The sequence below is a fragment of the Brassica oleracea genome, chromosome C1 (assembly GCF_000695525.1).
Source record: "Brassica oleracea var. oleracea cultivar TO1000 chromosome C1, BOL, whole genome shotgun sequence".
In the NCBI taxonomy this organism is placed as follows: domain Eukaryota; kingdom Viridiplantae; phylum Streptophyta; class Magnoliopsida; order Brassicales; family Brassicaceae; genus Brassica; species Brassica oleracea.
The window spans coordinates 38,941,903-38,956,390 of record NC_027748.1 but is presented as its reverse complement, the minus strand read 5'-3'; the positions used below and the strand labels follow the sequence as shown (position 1 = coordinate 38,956,390).

Genomic DNA, 14,488 nt, shown 5'->3' with positions numbered 1-14,488 from the left:
ACTCTATTCATACCATTCAATCACACTCAAGATGTGTCGAGAAAGTGAAGAAGAAGAAACGAGACCGTTCATATATGAAGATAAGATAAGGCAATCACTGAAAAACGAAAGCAAGAGCTAGCAAAAACAATCTACATATTAATTAAGCCATCGAAATAAATGTATCCTCTCAAAATTTATAGGAACCTCTCCTTGCTATATATGGATAAGCTTAATGTGTTTATTTACTCGAAATTCTTTTTGTGAAAGCTACGTATCTATATTATATGTACGATTTCAAATTTGGAGATTGTTCTGCAAAAGTCTAATTACGAATAATATTTTATGCACTATAACTATAACAGATAACAGATATGTTCGTCGATAATTTAACAGCAAACCTGCCTGCGATGGCCGGTGGGCAATCACAAAAAGATGATTTACGCTTTCGTAAGTATTGCAACGTTATATTACGTATGTAAGAGTATTAGATCAAGAACATAAGAAATTTCAGTGATCGTATTGGGATCCTCCTTTGGTATAATTATCAATAAGATGCAGCATGATGCAAAACTGTCCCTGGGAAAACATATATGATTAATTATTAAATATGTCCTTTATCTATAAAATATAAATATCTTTGCAAGTAGTGGTGGTAACCTGTGAGCTCATAATACTGTCAGGACAATTTGGAATTCAATTGGTTAACAGTAACCTGTATATGTAGACTATAATTAATTGGATTTTAGAAAAGAAACTGGAATTCCTTCTGATTTAACTTATTAGTGGCAAAATAATTTCATTCACGTTCTAATCATCAAGAGCACACGTGATTTTTACATGATACGTTGACCTATGGAATGTAAAAACTAATAATAAATGGTTAACTCCCAAGTAATGGATCTGTGCGGGAGAGACTTATGATCAGTCCATATATTTAGAATGATCCGTTTCAGTTACGTACTGTGTATTTCAATGATCTAACGTACCATAGTTGGATCAGACACAGGTCCATGGGTTTTCTAATGAATATGAAGATAGATATGAACTGATTCGAAACAAGTATTTGCGTTTAATGTTTCTACTTGGATTACATGAGTCCATGTATAGATCAAACGTAATGTACATGTTGAAAACATGACGAACTGACAAAAAAGGTTTGCAGGTGCAATCAGTTGTTAAAGATTGTCAAGTAAAATCTCTCAGTACTAAGATAAAAGATTACAGCATTTTTATAGTTGACTATAGACTATAATAATGAAGATTTAAAGACAATAGCTCTGATTTAAATCTACATTAACGCAAGTACATCAGAAACATGGCCTACTTCGCGTTAGCTTCTCTCTTTCTGGAGCTATATTATTATGTACAGCCACACAGTACAGGTTTTGCAAGATCCGCCGTAAGATCCGGAACCAAAAAAGTCAAACCGGTGCAGTACTAAATATTCTGTTTATCCACGCGCTACAAGCCACGCGTGAAAGGTAGTTTAATGAACAAGAAGAGATAAGCAGAAACTCGGACGCGGAACTGTTGTTGTCGTCGCAGACTCGCAGTTAACGGGTTTGGTCTCTGTTTGTTTATTTATTTATTTGTACATCGTTTCGTTTTCAGCTAAATATCTGATGAGGACAAAATGTAGTTTTATTCAGTGTAATCGATTGCGTTTTAACTTTAATGATGCTTTACAAACACGATAATTCCCCTTTTCGCCACCTTATCTTTTCGTTTAGAACAATTATTGTGTATGTTTGCGTGTTTTTATGAGTAGGGAGTATATATAACATAGACTATAGTATTTGTTTGAAATTAGATTATGGATAGTTAATTGATAGCTTCCCCCTCCATTAATATGAATATGACATAACGAAATTTATGAGATTGTATAGACGCAGCCAGCCATGTATAGGTTGCACCGTCGAATCTCAAAGGCCTCATGAGCAATTGAAGATAATAGGATAAATCAATGTTTGTTACAAAATCAAACCATTAATAAATATAAGTGGTCATCTAGTTAATAATCTGTTCGAAGTTAACAATAAATTCGTCTGTATATAATTGTTTCATAACAAAACAAGATGAACTTTATAGTCAATAAATATGTATAGTTTTAGGTAGGGAGATGAAAAGACACTTTAATATTTCAAAAGTTTGCATGTGTTCAGTGGTTGAGATAATTATTGGTTTGTTGTCTAACGAACCCTCCTCTTAAATACCTTACAGTTTGCTAATCTAGAAATGTCAGTTATAGTACTTATAGAATTCGAAAATTATAATTTTGAAATCCCAGCTGTTTACAACAAAAAGGGAATACTATGTAAAATTTCAGAATAATCTGTATCGCGAGCGTGACTACACGCGCCATATTGGGCTATCGGTAGTGGGAACTGAAACAACGCGGTTTTTTTCCTCTGACAATATTTTTTTGTATGTAAATTTATTTTGACAACTTTTTATGCGTGGTTAAACGCCGTAAAAATGTAATGGGTAAGATTGAAATCATACAAATAAAAAATAATTACTAGCAAAAAGAATCTGTGCGAATTATTTTTTATTGTTTCTTGTCTTGTAAATGTCTTCATAGAATTTGTGGTGGCGAAACCTAACCCGTGACATTCTTGTAAGGTGTTGGGCCAATACTATCACGCGCATAGAAGTGCGAGAAGAGCACACGTAGCGTTAAGAAAAGAGACAAACTCGTGATTAACTGATTATGGAGGAGTTGAGAGATGCGGATTTTAATACTGTACCATTTTAGCTTAACAAATTAAACGTCTGATTATTTGATAACACCAAAACTCCACGCCTCCCACTTAAGCCATACTTACTTCCTAACTAGAATGAACTAAAACTCATTTTATAGCATGTCTTTACTTTCAACGATAGATACACTTTTTGGTGACAAACTAGTAGATTAGTAAGTAAGAGAAGTCAATTCTAGCAGTTGTAGAATTTATAGTTTTCTTGTATGAAATGGATGATAACTAGCTTCCTCTTACATTGTCAACACACGAGAATAAACCACAAAAAAGCTATTAAAACAAAACATAAATGAGATAAATATTTATTTTAGGATTTGTATATCTATTCTATTAAAATGAATAATTAAAATTTTTTAGATCCAAATCTATACTACTCAAAATTTAATATTCATTTTCTCAATAGAAAAATTTATTTATTTATCTCGATAAAATTTTCGTGATCTCAACAATTATAGAATTTAAAAAAAAAGTATTTTATTTTTGTACTGAAATTTAAATCACTTCCGAAATTAACATACACTTATATACAAGGATCAAAACCGTTATAAATGGTCTCTTTATTACCTGTTCCCCAAAAATAAGAGTATAAATTATGGGCATTTAAAAAAAAAGGAACTTATGAACGTTCGGTCTCGTAAATGCTCTTTTTACATAAAAACATCCGGGAATTCTTGAAAATGCATTTTAAACCTTGGGAGGTGTTTAATTAATTTTTTAATCAACAAATGACAAAAAGTCCAAAAACACGGTGGGTCCCAAAAAGGTCTCTCAAAGGTGGCCCCCACAAGGAACCCTCCATTGCTAAGTGCTTTAAAAGCAGCTGCAAAGCATCACCATTTTGGCATCAAAACAAGAACCAAGTTTTCTTCTTTTTACACTTTCAAGAATATAAATTTCTTCACAGATCTTCTCTCCTTCCCCACTTTCTCTGAAGAAGAAAAAAATTTTAAGCTAACGAAACACTTTCTCTGTTCACCACATCTTTCTCAACTGAAGGAAGAATAGAATAAACCAACTCCAAGTAAAGCAAGATATTTTGCTTTTGCTTTCAACAGTAATGAAGAATGTGGCTATGGCAGCAGCTTCTGCTCTGTTTCTTCTAGGGTTTCTTGTCTCTTTAGTCTCTGCCTCTGTCTCTTACGATAGCAGAGCCATTACCATCAATGGCAAAAGAAGAATCCTCATCTCTGGATCTATTCATTACCCCAGAAGCGCTCCTGAGGTTTGTTTCTTCTTATTCTGAGTTGCAATGTAGTTAAGAGTTATTACAAAGCTTGAAGCTTTGGCTGTTTTTGTAATCTCTAAAACCTCACATTGTCTACCTAATTCAAGTAAATGAAAAATTTATGGTTTTGATTCTTGTGTGTAGATGTGGCCAGATCTAATAAGGAAAGCAAAAGAAGGAGGTTTAGATGTGATTCAGACTTATGTTTTCTGGAATGGGCATGAGCCTTCTCCTGGAAAAGTAAGAAAAAAATCTACCTTTTTTTGTGTTGTCAGTGATTTGATCTTTATTTCATTGGATTCCACTTTATGGTTTTTTGGCTTCATCTGCAGTATTATTTTGAAGGCAACTATGATTTGGTTAAGTTTGTCAAGTTGGTCAAACAGTCTGGACTCTATCTTCATCTAAGGATTGGTCCTTATGTCTGTGCAGAATGGAACTTTGGGTAATAATCTCTTGTCTCTTAACCTTAAAATAGAAAGTTCAAAGGAAACAAAGAAAAAAAACTAATATGATTTGTTTGTTTTCTGTATATGTTTCTCAGTGGATTTCCTGTTTGGCTTAAGTATGTTCCAGGGATTAGCTTCAGAACAGATAATGGTCCTTTCAAGGTTAGACATGTTTTTTTCTTAAAACTAGTCTCTATATATCTTCATCTTGAAGTTAATTAAATTTCACACTTGTTCATTGACCCTTGTTTTGACTCCTGAGATCATTACTTAATTAAGAAACATTGCCCTTTTTTTTTTTTTTTTTTTTTAAAGGCTCAAATGCAAAGATTCACTACAAAGATTGTTAACATGATGAAAGCTGAGAGGCTGTTTGAATCCCAAGGCGGTCCTATAATCCTCTCTCAGGTAAGAACCCTCACTAGTGAACTGCTGTTTTTTTAACAATCCTAGTATAGAGTTAGTGTGGGACTAAGTAGACTTTTTTATGTTATGTGACAGATTGAAAACGAATATGGACCAATGGAATATGAGCTCGGTGCACCCGGTAGGTCTTACGCTAACTGGGCAGCAAAAATGGCTGTTGGGCTAGGTACTGGTGTCCCTTGGGTCATGTGCAAACAAGACGATGCTCCCGACCCCATTGTAAGAGTTTCTTTTGTCTCGTCTCTGGAACAGTTTCTTCATTAGCTGTATGTTACTGTCTCTCTAACTCTCTTCATTCTTTCTAAGGAAAATCATTTCATTAAATTATTAGTATTCGTTTAAGTTTGCACATGCTTTGGTCACACTTCTTTTCATGATCTTTTTCCCTTTGACTAAAATAATAATATTCAATCATTCTCCATGCATACTTGTTAACTTGTTGAACTTATGATTGTTCACTACTAGATCAATGCTTGCAATGGCTTCTATTGTGATTACTTCTCTCCAAACAAGGCTTACAAACCCAAAATGTGGACTGAAGCCTGGACTGGATGGTAAGCACAAACTCAAAAGTGAATCTCTTCTGCTATTATTGTTTTTTGGTGATCTCAGTCTGTTTTCTTGATAGGTTCACAAAGTTTGGAGGCCCAATTCCTTACCGTCCAGCTGAAGATATGGCCTTTTCCGTTGCAAGGTTTATCCAAAAGGGTGGATCCTTCATCAATTACTACATGGTAAAGCCAAAGTTGCTGTCTTCTTTTTTTTTACCATGTTCATAAAGTAGATTCATGAGCTATTCCAATTCTCATACACTGGTTTCTTGCTCAGTTTCACGGTGGAACAAATTTTGGTCGTACTGCTGGTGGTCCGTTTATTGCAACCAGCTATGATTATGACGCTCCTCTTGACGAATATGGTAAATCTGCTAAATCCCAACTTATCTTCTGCCAAATATATAGTAACTGTTGTCTTTTTTTATAAATATTGTCTATTACTTTCAAACAGGACTTGAAAGGCAGCCTAAGTGGGGGCACTTGAAAGATTTGCATAGAGCAATCAATCTGTGTGAGCCAGCATTAGTATCAGGACAACTCACAAGAATCCCCCTCGGAAATTATCAAGAGGTCCAACTCAAAGCCTTTTTTCATTTATTGTTATTGCTTTGATCAACTTTAATAAAACTTATGCATATTTGTAAATGTGCAGGCTCATCAGTACAAATCAAAATCTGGAGCTTGTTCTGCATTCTTAGCAAACTACAATCAAAGATCCTATGCCAAAGTTTCTTTTGGGAAGAATCACTACAATCTACCTCCATGGTCTATTAGTATTCTCCCAGACTGCAAAAACACAGTTTACAACACAGCCAGGGTAAAGAAGAATCATTACATGCTTCAACTAGATATAATGATTAAAGAGGATCAAAGTATTAAACTGGTTTTGGCTGTAGGTTGGTGCTCAAACTTCAAGGATGAAGATGGTTAGGGTTCCTATTCATGGAGGACTATCTTGGCAAGCATACAATGAAGACCCATCAAGTTACGTTGATGAGTCATTCACAATGGTTGGTTTAGTAGAGCAGATCAACACTACACGAGACACTTCAGATTACCTGTGGTACATGACTGAGTAAGTATCCAGACCTTGTAGAATCTATCAATGCATATTGACTTGTTTACTCAAATTTTCTGTTTCTGTTGTTGTACAGTGTTAAGATTAACTCCAACGAAGGGTTTTTGAGGGGTGGGAATTTGCCAACTCTTACCGTTCTATCAGCTGGACATGCTATGCATGTGTTCATCAATGGCCACTTAACTGGTAATTGCTTTGTGTACTATCTGCTGGTTCAACTCTTGAGCCTCGTTTTGACATGTTTTTGCTCTCTTATCCAGGATCTGCTTATGGTAGCTTAGACTCTCCCAAGCTAACATTCAGAAGAGGTGTGAACCTAAGAGCTGGTTTCAACAAAATTGCTATACTAAGCATAGCTGTTGGTCTCCCGGTTAGTCCATAGCACCAATCTTTTTTGCCAAACACTTAAGTTCAACGTTAGAGATGTTCTTAACCTATATGTTCTGATACAAATGCAGAATGTGGGACCACATTTTGAGACATGGAATGCTGGAGTTCTAGGTCCAGTTTCATTAAACGGTCTCAATGGGGGACGGAGAGATCTGTCCTGGCAGAAATGGACTTATAAGGTACATAAACAAATATATACTCCCTCCTTTTCATTCTAAGTTTAGTTTTATACATATGTGCACACAGATTAAGAAAACATTTATCTTTTTTATATTTTTCTAAATAAAAACGCCATTAGTTATACACTTAACCATATTTGTGCCACTCTACTGATTAGTGATGACATAACCTCTTTCAGGTTGGTCTTAGAGGAGAGAGTCTAAGTCTTCATTCACTCAGCGGTAGCTCTTCAGTTGAGTGGGCAGAAGGTGCATTTGTGGCTCAAAAGCAGCCACTTACTTGGTACAAGGTTGGTAACACATCTTGAGTTTATTTTTATTGTTATGGACATCAAGATTAGTTTCTGGTGGTTTGACATTGTCTCCATTGTCTTTGTTTCAGACGACATTCTCTGCTCCAGTTGGCGACTCCCCGTTGGCTGTGGACATGGGAAGCATGGGAAAAGGTCAGATATGGATTAATGGGCAGAGCGTGGGACGTCACTGGCCTGCATACAAAGCAGTTGGTACTTGCAGGGAGTGTTCTTACATCGGAACATTCAACGAGAACAAGTGCTTAAGAAACTGTGGAGAGGCTTCTCAGAGATGGTACCATGTCCCAAGATCATGGCTGAAACCAACAGGCAATCTATTGGTCGTCTTTGAGGAATGGGGAGGAGATCCAAACGGAATCTCATTGGTCAGAAGAGAAGTGGACACTGTCTGTGCAGATATCTATGAGTGGCAATCAACGCTTGTGAACTACCAGTTGCATGCTTCTGGAAAAGTTAATAAACCACTTCATCCCAAAGTGCATTTACAGTGTGGGCCTGGACAGAAGATCACCACTGTTAAGTTTGCTAGCTTTGGGACACCTCAAGGAACTTGTGGTAGCTACCGTCAAGGAAGCTGTCACGCTCATCACTCCTATGATGCTTTCAACAGAGTAAGTTTCATGGATCTTTGTTCTGTTTTGTGCCTTGTAACATTATCTGAAGGCTGTGTTTGTTTTGCAGCTTTGTGTTGGGCAGAACTGGTGTTCTTTAACTGTAGCACCGGCCATGTTTGGTGGTGATCCTTGTCCAAATGTGATGAAGAAACTCGCTGTGGAAGCGGTTTGCGCTTAAATATAACCGGAGGAAGTGGTTACTTTTGCATTCTTACAGGTTTTTTCTGATAGTATTAGTATGTTGTGGCTATTTACAAGCGGTGGAAGTTGTACAAAAGGGACACAACACACCGTTCAAACAATTTGGAGAGTTGTTGATTTATATGTGAATAAGCTTGTGTGGTAATTGTAACCCAAGAAAGAAAGAAGAAGAAGCACATTGAGACTGGAGAACAGGTGTCCATGTGTTGATGATTCTTTGATGGCAAAACTGGGATTATATTATTCTCCGAGTTTTGCTTCCAACGTGTTGTGTTTGTTGTTGCTGTAGTAGTTGTATTAGCCTGAGACATTCTCTGCAATTATCTCATTGCTAAACTTATGTAATGTTTTTATTTCTCTTTAATGAAACATCTTTAAGTCTTGAAGTAAAGCAATGTCTAGAAGATCAAATCACGTTCAAAATTTGAAGGCATGTGGCCCACCGAGAAGCCCATCTGATTTCACTCTCCTGGAGTATCAAAGTTACAAAACATGTAATAGCAAAGCCAAACAGCAAAGCCAAAAAGAAGTCTAGAGATGATTTCTTTTTACCTTCACTAAATGAGACATCATATGTAAACACAATTTCTTTTCCTTTCTCAACTTCTTGAGGGACAGTATTGCTTTCGTTTCAATTCTTTGTGTCCTTGTTGCATGCTGTTAGCTGAGGATTGTTTTCACCCCACTCCTTCATAACCCCCTTTGAAGCCAACTCGGAAACCATGTACATTTGTTGAGTGAGTTCCATCTCTGCTTTCTCTAAGTACAGCTACTGGAAGATTATCAAGAATCCCGTACATCAATTTGAGTTAAGATTTACTTATAAATCAAATGAATCTAGGAGACACAGATACAAAGAACAATAATGCTAACTACTTACATATTAGCACGGTATTCATCATCAATCTTTTCCTTGAAGCTGAGTAGAAAATTTTAGAAAAAAAAATCGGATATGCCCAGTTTAAGAGAAATGTGAACCCTAAAATACCCAAACTTTAGAATGCAATATGTAATGTGGTTAAAGAGCGTTATTGATTTAAGAGCCAGAAGAAGCTTCATGTCAAAAGCAAAAATAGTAGATTGGGCTGCTGACCTAAGTTTTTATAAGCATGTGACATTGATCTCAAGAAATAATTTAAGCTTTAGACTTTTGCCATGAATTATTTGTTAAGTAGAGTTTAGTTGATGGTTTGACTCTGTTATAATAAGTTACGTTGGCATGATGGGATCTCAACTGATGTCTAGTGCCATAATTATTTCGTTAGTCATTAAGCTTGCTTAGTGTTGAAAAATATATATTCAACAATCAACAGCTTAGGTTTTTGCCCATCGTATTGTGGGCTAGAACTACTAGGCTTTTTAGCCGTTGTTATTAAAACTCTATGTTAGAATGGTCCTAAGTCAGTAAGTTCAGTCCAAAGCACACATATATACATACTTATTGTCATTTTTGAGCCAAACCATGCACATGCAAATTGTATTCGAGTTTCACATATAGTATGTATACACATGTGCTCGTATATTCATATATTCATATATTCATATAAAGTCCAGTATAATCATGCTTTCTGGAACTTTGAAGATTTTGACTACCAACAGAAGAATTGTAATTTAACACAGTAAACCAATACTATGAGAAGTCAAATAAAATGTCATATAACTTGAAATTTATTTCAACATACAAGTTGGACTCTTTTTCACAACCAAACAAATTGGACCACATAAGAATTCCAGAACCATATCATATAAATGCTCAATAAATGTATCTATCTTTGCCATACGTGATCAACTGATTTGGGCAGACTTCATGCTCCAAGCACTTAAGCTTAAGACATCAACACTTTGAGATCCATAGTTAAAAGCAAAGAGATGTGAATTTTTTCCCATTGCCAGTTTTGGATACACTCTGGAGGTAATGCATGCTCTTCCTCGTCCACCGAAGCTCTCCACTACTGAATGATCAATCTACAACAACATGAAACAATAAAAGCTTCTTTAAGAAATCTATAGAAAATATAATCTTCTTGATTCTTGAACAAGGTAAATATCATATAGTCCTGAATCTTGATCAGAGGCTAATTAGCTATCTCATATTTTTTTCCTGGGGGTTTGCATGCCAATTTAACATTTCCTGAAATAGTAACATATATAAAAAAGTGTGTGAAGTGGAGACTTAATTACCAAGGCTCTGAGGGAGAGTGGTTGGCGAGGATTAATATCCACAAAAGCTCCATAAGTTGTTTTGTCATTATCTTCTTCCAATGAAGATCTGTCCCAAATTCAACATCACCCAAAATGTCACAAAATTAGAAAGTCAAAGTTTGGATATTTCTTCAATAATTTTTCAATTTGTATGTATGTGACTGTTGAAAAAATAAACATAAGTACTTGTCGCAAGGATTAGTCTAAATTAATGTACTTAATAGTTAATATGGATCGTAATCAAGGAAACGTACCTGCTTTGGTCACTGCACATGACCACAACGTACTTATTGCTGTTTTGCCGGGCTTTGAAGATTCTAAAATAAACGGATGTGTACTCTTCCAAGTTCTTAGATGCGAGAACCATTAAACCGAATGGACCTAAACCTGACTTAACCGACACATTCATCTTACTACAAATCAACTGTGGATCAGTCCAACTTGGTTCTATCACATCCGCTTTCTCCAAGTTTCTCACTTTGAACAAAACCTCCACATCCGCCTATAACAATCACAAGATTTTTAAAAAACCTAATTTTTCTAATACTAATTATTTAAATCCACATATATAAACTAATCGCACCTGTGCAGCTGTCACACCATAGACTTCAAGTCTAGATCTTGAATTTAAAACTTTGTTACGTAAGTTGACTTGCTTCATACGTAATCTCTCTAATTCCCTAACCGGCCATTGAATCAGTTGTTTCCCGGACCGATCAAGCCAAATTTTCCTTGGAATCGTCTAAAAAAAAAAGAAAGCAAAATTTATATATTAGTGTCTCCATTTTTAATTACTTGACGTTTAGGTTTGTACAAACAAATATGACATATAATTTTTTTTTTTTTTTAAAACGAAACATCATTGACTATTTATCTAATCACAATCCAACCAATAAAAAAACTTGCATAATCTAACAAATCGTATTGACCCCAAAAAAATATCTATCAAATCATATATATAAAAAAAATTGAAAGTTGAATTTCATTTAGTTTAAAACATTTTTTCTAAAACGTCATCTCTTAAAAAAACAAAGAGAGTAATTTATACCAATATATGATTACTTAAGTTTCAAAATTTAAATAAATTACCTGAATACCGGACCAGCCTTTCTCAACATCATCCTCAACCGATGACGACTCGTTAGTCCAACCCCACAACACTCTTCGGTTCTTGGCCGAGTCGTAAAACGTTTTCGAAGCATAGTACTTTCCGTAATCGTATCTAGGAGCTGTACCGTCCATTTTAAAACCCTTGTCGGGTACGAACTTATCACCAACCTGGTCGTACGTACCGATCGTGTAATAATCATGTTTCGTGTCATCCAAGCTTATTTTCAACACGTGTTTTAAAACCTCATTTGGTTCACCAAAAGACGACGTTTCCACGCCTTTAGAGCCAAACCTCGTCACGGGGAAAAAGTCAGGACACTCCCACATTCCACTTCCGTCGTCATAATGCAACGGCTCAGGAGATTTTTCCCATTTTAGAAAGTCTTTGCTCGTGTAAGTGATCGCTAGTCCACGACGGTGGATCTTGCTTCCGATGATCACTCTCCATTTCTTGTCGTGCCCTAGCCACGCGGTTGTTGGGTCACGGAACGAGCTGGCGTTGATTCCGTTGACGGCATCAGGAGCCATCAGAGGATTTAACGGTGACTTTTTCCATTCCACGAGGTATGGATCGGAGAGATCTTTAGGCTCGGCTATGTTTTGGACCTGTTGGTTCTTGGGGTCGATTCCGGTATAGAGGATAACTGGTTTGCCGTCGGGGAGGATTGTAGCCGAACCGGACCAGCATCCGTTGATATCAAACAGCTCAGACGGGAAGATAGCCGGAGGATGTGGGTCCCAGTTGATTAAGTCTGTTGATGTGGAATGAGCCCACACGATGTTACCCCACACGGCGCCTTTGGGGTTCCATTGGTAGAAAAGATGATATATTCCTTTGTATATCATAGGGCCTGTATAAATGTAAATATTTTATTATATGCATATGTAACCATCGTGGTGCAGCGTAATAAAAGGTCGACCAATGCATCAGAAAAATCAAATATACGGTTGGTATGCTGACTTATTGGTATAATTAATGTTTCTGAAAAATAATAAATTACTAGTTTCTAGGGAAAATGATCTGTCTATTGGATAGGAAGAGTTGACTAACCATTAGGATCTGCTCATGGCAAGAGATCAATCCAGTTTGTCCAAGCAGGAGCCATAGAGAAGGAACAAAAGGTTAGAGAAATAAAAACAATATGACAGTGAGGCTGAGATTAATGTGGTGGTATTGAACATACCGTTCATCCAATTCTTGGGTGGTTGAAAATGGAAGCCGGTCCGGTAGGGCTGGTTTACGGAAGGAGATTTGATGTTAGAGCTTTGGGTAAGTCTGTTGTACACATGGTGCGAGGCCTCGAGATCGACGACATAGTTACTAAGAAGTAACGTGAATAACAACCAAAGTCCAATGTTGGAGCAAACTTCTTTGGTCATTGTGTTTTTTTTTGTGTTGTTGGTTTCTTTATGGTCGTTGTTTGAAGGAGGGAAGATCATGCCAAATTTATAGGCAAATAACGAGGGCAAGCCTGTCAATGTAAAAGGTTGAGTATTATATTTACGAGTTATTCTTGGGTTCACCAACCAATAGTGTTTGAGTATTTGATATCTTTTAAAAAATGAAACAAAATTGAATTTTCAAATTAGATTATATTTTTAAAATAAAAAACAAAAATACATAAACATAGTAATAGTTACAAAAAAAAAAATTAATATTGTTAAGCCGTCAGCAAAATACTAAACCATATACCTTAAACCCTAAACCCTAAACCTTTGGATAAATCCTAAACCTTTGTTTAAATCTTAAACTCTAAATCATACATTAAAACTAAATCTTAATAACACTAAACCATAAATCATAATCACTAAACCCTAAACCCTTGGATAAACTCTGAACCCTTGGATAAATCATAAACCCTAAACCCTAAACCTTTGGATAAACCCTAAACCTTTGGTTAAATCTTAAATTCTAAATCATACATTAAAACTAAATATTAATAACACTAAACCCTAAATCCTAATCACTAAACGCTAAACTCTTGGATAAACCCTGAACCCTTGGATAAATCATAAACTCTAAATCAAAATATTAAAAATTAACTTTAAAGTTTATGATTTATCCAAGGGTTCAGAGTTTATCCAAGGGTTTAGTGTTTAGTGATTATGATTTATGGTTTAGTGTTATTAAGATTTAGTTTTAATGTATGATTTAGAATTTAAGATTTAAACAAAAGTTTAGGATTTATCCAAAGGTTTAGGGTTTAGGGTTTAAGGTATTTGATTTAGTATTTTGCTGACTGCTTAACAATATTAATTAATTTATTTTTTTGTAATTATTACTATTTTTATGTATTTTTGCTTTTTATTTTTAAAATATAATCTTATTTGAAAATTCAATTTTGTTTTTTTTTTAAAAAGATATCAAATATCAAATATTCAAATACTATTGTTCGGTTAACCTACCTATGGAGTTTTATTTGTCTTGTTAGCTTTATGTTAATCATGAATGTTATACTGCGATAAGTCAGACATTTAAACAAGTTGTTTCCAACAATTTTCGTTGTTTTAAAGATAAACGAGTCACTTAAATGCTTTTAGATTTCGTACCAAACTTTTAGAAACCATTTTCAAACATACAATTCTGATTGTATTTAAAAATATTTAAATAGAATGACGATATTTTGGAGTATTAATCCAAAAAGTGGTAAAGATCTGAATTATATAATTCGTGGGATAAAAGTTAATAAAACACACGTCAATGTGATATTCAAAAAGTGAATGTCAGAAATATTTCTTGGTAAATCTATTATTTTGGTCATATCAAATTTAGAATATTAAATCTAAACTAAGCGTGTTTTCGGTTACATGATCAAAACAAACTTCGATAGGTGTAACTTGTAAGTTTTATAGAAACAATGTCTTATCCCATTACAACTAGTTAACACTATCAAAAATTGTATACATAAGAGTTTGAACTATTAGGTTATGAGAGTATAAAATCTCGATGATATATTTTAAAATCATTTTATATCATATTCAGGTACATATATATATATACACCA

At 35.0% G+C, this 14,488-nt stretch overlaps 2 protein-coding genes across 2 annotated transcripts; one reads left to right on the top strand and one right to left on the bottom strand.

Annotated features, from left to right (window-relative positions):
- The first annotated feature begins 3,581 nt into the window (after positions 1–3,581).
- LOC106317528 (beta-galactosidase 1-like) lies at positions 3,582–8,562 on the top strand. Its single transcript, XM_013755339.1, has 18 exons — positions 3,582–3,963; positions 4,111–4,206; positions 4,299–4,411; positions 4,511–4,577; positions 4,731–4,823; positions 4,917–5,060; positions 5,307–5,395; positions 5,470–5,575; positions 5,670–5,757; positions 5,847–5,965; positions 6,048–6,212; positions 6,292–6,470; positions 6,550–6,659; positions 6,734–6,843; positions 6,932–7,042; positions 7,222–7,332; positions 7,425–7,967; positions 8,038–8,562. The coding sequence occupies exons 1-18, from the start codon at positions 3,799–3,801 to the stop codon at positions 8,146–8,148; spliced, it is 2,520 nt and encodes an 839-aa protein (XP_013610793.1). The 5' UTR covers positions 3,582–3,798; the 3' UTR covers positions 8,149–8,562.
- Positions 8,563–9,802: 1,240 nt separating this feature from the next.
- LOC106326663 (beta-fructofuranosidase, insoluble isoenzyme CWINV1) lies at positions 9,803–12,909 on the bottom strand. Its single transcript, XM_013764581.1, has 7 exons — positions 12,668–12,909; positions 12,535–12,543; positions 11,463–12,334; positions 10,957–11,115; positions 10,628–10,875; positions 10,353–10,440; positions 9,803–10,136 (listed from the first exon to the last, which is right to left on the bottom strand). Exons 1-7 carry the CDS (start codon positions 12,861–12,863, stop codon positions 9,957–9,959), a joined length of 1,752 nt encoding a protein of 583 aa, XP_013620035.1. The 5' UTR covers positions 12,864–12,909; the 3' UTR covers positions 9,803–9,956.
- Positions 12,910–14,488: the final 1,579 nt, after the last annotated feature.